At 43.4% G+C, this 2,500-nt stretch overlaps 1 protein-coding gene across 1 annotated transcript in view; it reads right to left on the bottom strand.

The window, feature by feature from the left end:
- The window catches only part of itga7 (integrin, alpha 7), a gene marked incomplete at both ends in the record, with an annotated part of 54,893 nt that overhangs the window by 15,143 nt on the left and 37,250 nt on the right, over positions 1 to 2,500 (bottom strand). The window contains one exon of the mRNA XM_084463048.1: positions 449 to 510. Coding sequence (XP_084319174.1) covers positions 449 to 510 — 62 coding nt within the window. The remainder of the gene's footprint in view (positions 1 to 448; positions 511 to 2,500) is intronic.

Raw genomic sequence — 2,500 nt, 5'->3', positions numbered from 1 at the left:
CAGAAAGAGAGAGAGAGACCGAGAGAGAGAGAAGAGAGAGAGAGAGAGTAGGCATGGAAATGTCAGCCCACCTACAGGGACAACTTCCAACCCCCCAGGAGTGAGTCTACTTTAGAATCATCTGAGGGAATACAGAATTACACCTCTGAATCATCCAGATAAGGTTACAGGGTATATTCTTATCATCATGTGTCTGAGTGTTCATGGTCCCTAAAGTGGTGATCAGCAAAGGTCAACCCTAGTTAGCTAGCTCCGCGTCAGCTCTGTTTACTAACACAGTTTTGGAGGTCTCCAGTGCTGGACTCCTCCCTGTAAACAACGTAGCGCTAGCTAGCTGCGGCTGTGTGTTTTGCACACTGCGGAACAGGGCTTGAAGCCATCATGTGGAGGGTTGAGAGGGCGTCTCAGAGGACACCAGGCCGGCTGAGAACAGAGAGGTTGAACCTACTGATGTTTGGAGAGTAGGTCGTAGGATGAGCAGTGAAGGTGAAGCAGGCCTGGACGTCCACACTGGAGAGGAAACACACACAGAGTCAGACATCACTTAGGCCTTGTCCACCTGGTATTTTTGAAACTGGGTTTTTTCCCTCCTTCATTCTTAAATTCCTAATTAAAATTAAAAATGTCCGTCCACATGAAAACTCAAAAACACGCTGCCTAGGCTGTCACTGGCTCATTCTGCTCGATGGCGCCATGGTAACCAGGCTGTAACACACATCTAATAGGCTGCTTGCCCTCACATTCTGATTTTGGTAACCGAGAGCTGCAGAGTGGTGTGGTTGAGTCCATGAGTAATGCTTCTCATGAGTAATTCTTCTCATTATGGCATGTTATAAAAACAGGAGGTAACAGCGACATAAAAACAAGCCCATAATAACTCCGGTTTTCTTGTCCACATGACAACACTGAAAGAGGACGTAGTTTTCAAAATAGTCTGGTTTCAGTCCTAGAACGCTGTTAGCGTGTGGACGGAGGGCCTTAGTCAGGGCCTTAGTCATTGTGTCTTCAAGCACAGAATCAAAGATATTCCAACGCTTCAAAACATCCACTAGACTGGACAATAGATTAGTTCCATACAGTAATTCTAATTTCCAGTAACCTACCATACTCCCAATAACCTACATACCATACTCCCTGTAACCTTCCATACCATACTCCCAATAACCTACATACCATACTCCCTGTAACCTACATACCATACTCCCTGTAACCTTCCATACCATACTCCCAATAACCTACATACCATACTCCCTGTAACCTACATACCATACTCCCTGTAACCTTCCATACCATACTCCCAATAACCTACATACCATACTCCCTGTAACCTTCCATACCATACTCCCAATAACCTACATACCAAACTCCCAATAACCTACATACCATACTCCCAGTAACCTACCAAACTCCCAATAACCTACATACCATACTCCCAATAACCTACATACCATACTCCCAGGAACCTACCAAACTCCCAATAACCTACATACCAAACTCCCAATAACCTACATACCATACTCCCAGTAACCTACCAAACTCCCAATAACCTACATACCATACTCCCAATAACCTACATACCATACTCCCAGTAACCTACCAAACTCCCAATAACCTACATACCATACTCCCTGTAACCTTCCATACCATACTCCCAATAACCTACATACCATACTCCCAATAACCTACATACCATACTCCCAATAACCTACATACCATACTCCCAATAACCTACATACCAAACTCCCAATAACCTACATACCATACTCCCAATAACCTATATACCATACTCCCAGTAACCTACCATACTCCCAATAACCTACATACCATACTCCCAATAACCTACATACCATACTCCCAGTAACCTACCATACTCCCAATAACCTACATACCATACTCCCAATAACCTACATACCATACTCCCAGTAACCTACCATACTCCCAATAACCTACATACCATACTCCCAATAACCTACATACCATACTCCCAGTAACCTACCATACTCCCAATAAACTACATACCATACTCCCATTAACCTACCATACTCCCAATAATCTACATACCATACTCCCAATAACCTACATACCATACTCCCTGTAACCTTCCATACCATACTCCCAATAACCTACATACCATACTCCCAATAACCTACATACCATACTCCCAATAACCTACATACCATACTCCCAATAACCTACATACCAAACTCCCAATAACCTACATACCATACTCCCAATAACCTACATACCATACTCCCAGTAACCTACCATACTCCCAATAACCTACATACCATACTCCCAATAACCTACATACCATACTCCCAGTAACCTACCATACTCCCAATAACCTACATACCATACTCCCATTAACCTACCATACTCCCAATAATCTACATACCATACTCCCAATAACCTACCATACTCCCAATAACCTACCATACTCCCAATAGCCTACCATACTCCCAATAACCTACATACCATACTCCCAATAACCTACCATACT

This window comes from Borostomias antarcticus (assembly GCF_949987555.1).
Source record: "Borostomias antarcticus genome assembly, contig: scaffold_89, whole genome shotgun sequence".
NCBI classification, from domain to species: Eukaryota; Metazoa; Chordata; class Actinopteri; order Stomiiformes; family Stomiidae; genus Borostomias; species Borostomias antarcticus.
Note: the sequence above shows the minus strand (reverse complement) of the source record. Positions and strands in the feature narration are given on the sequence as shown.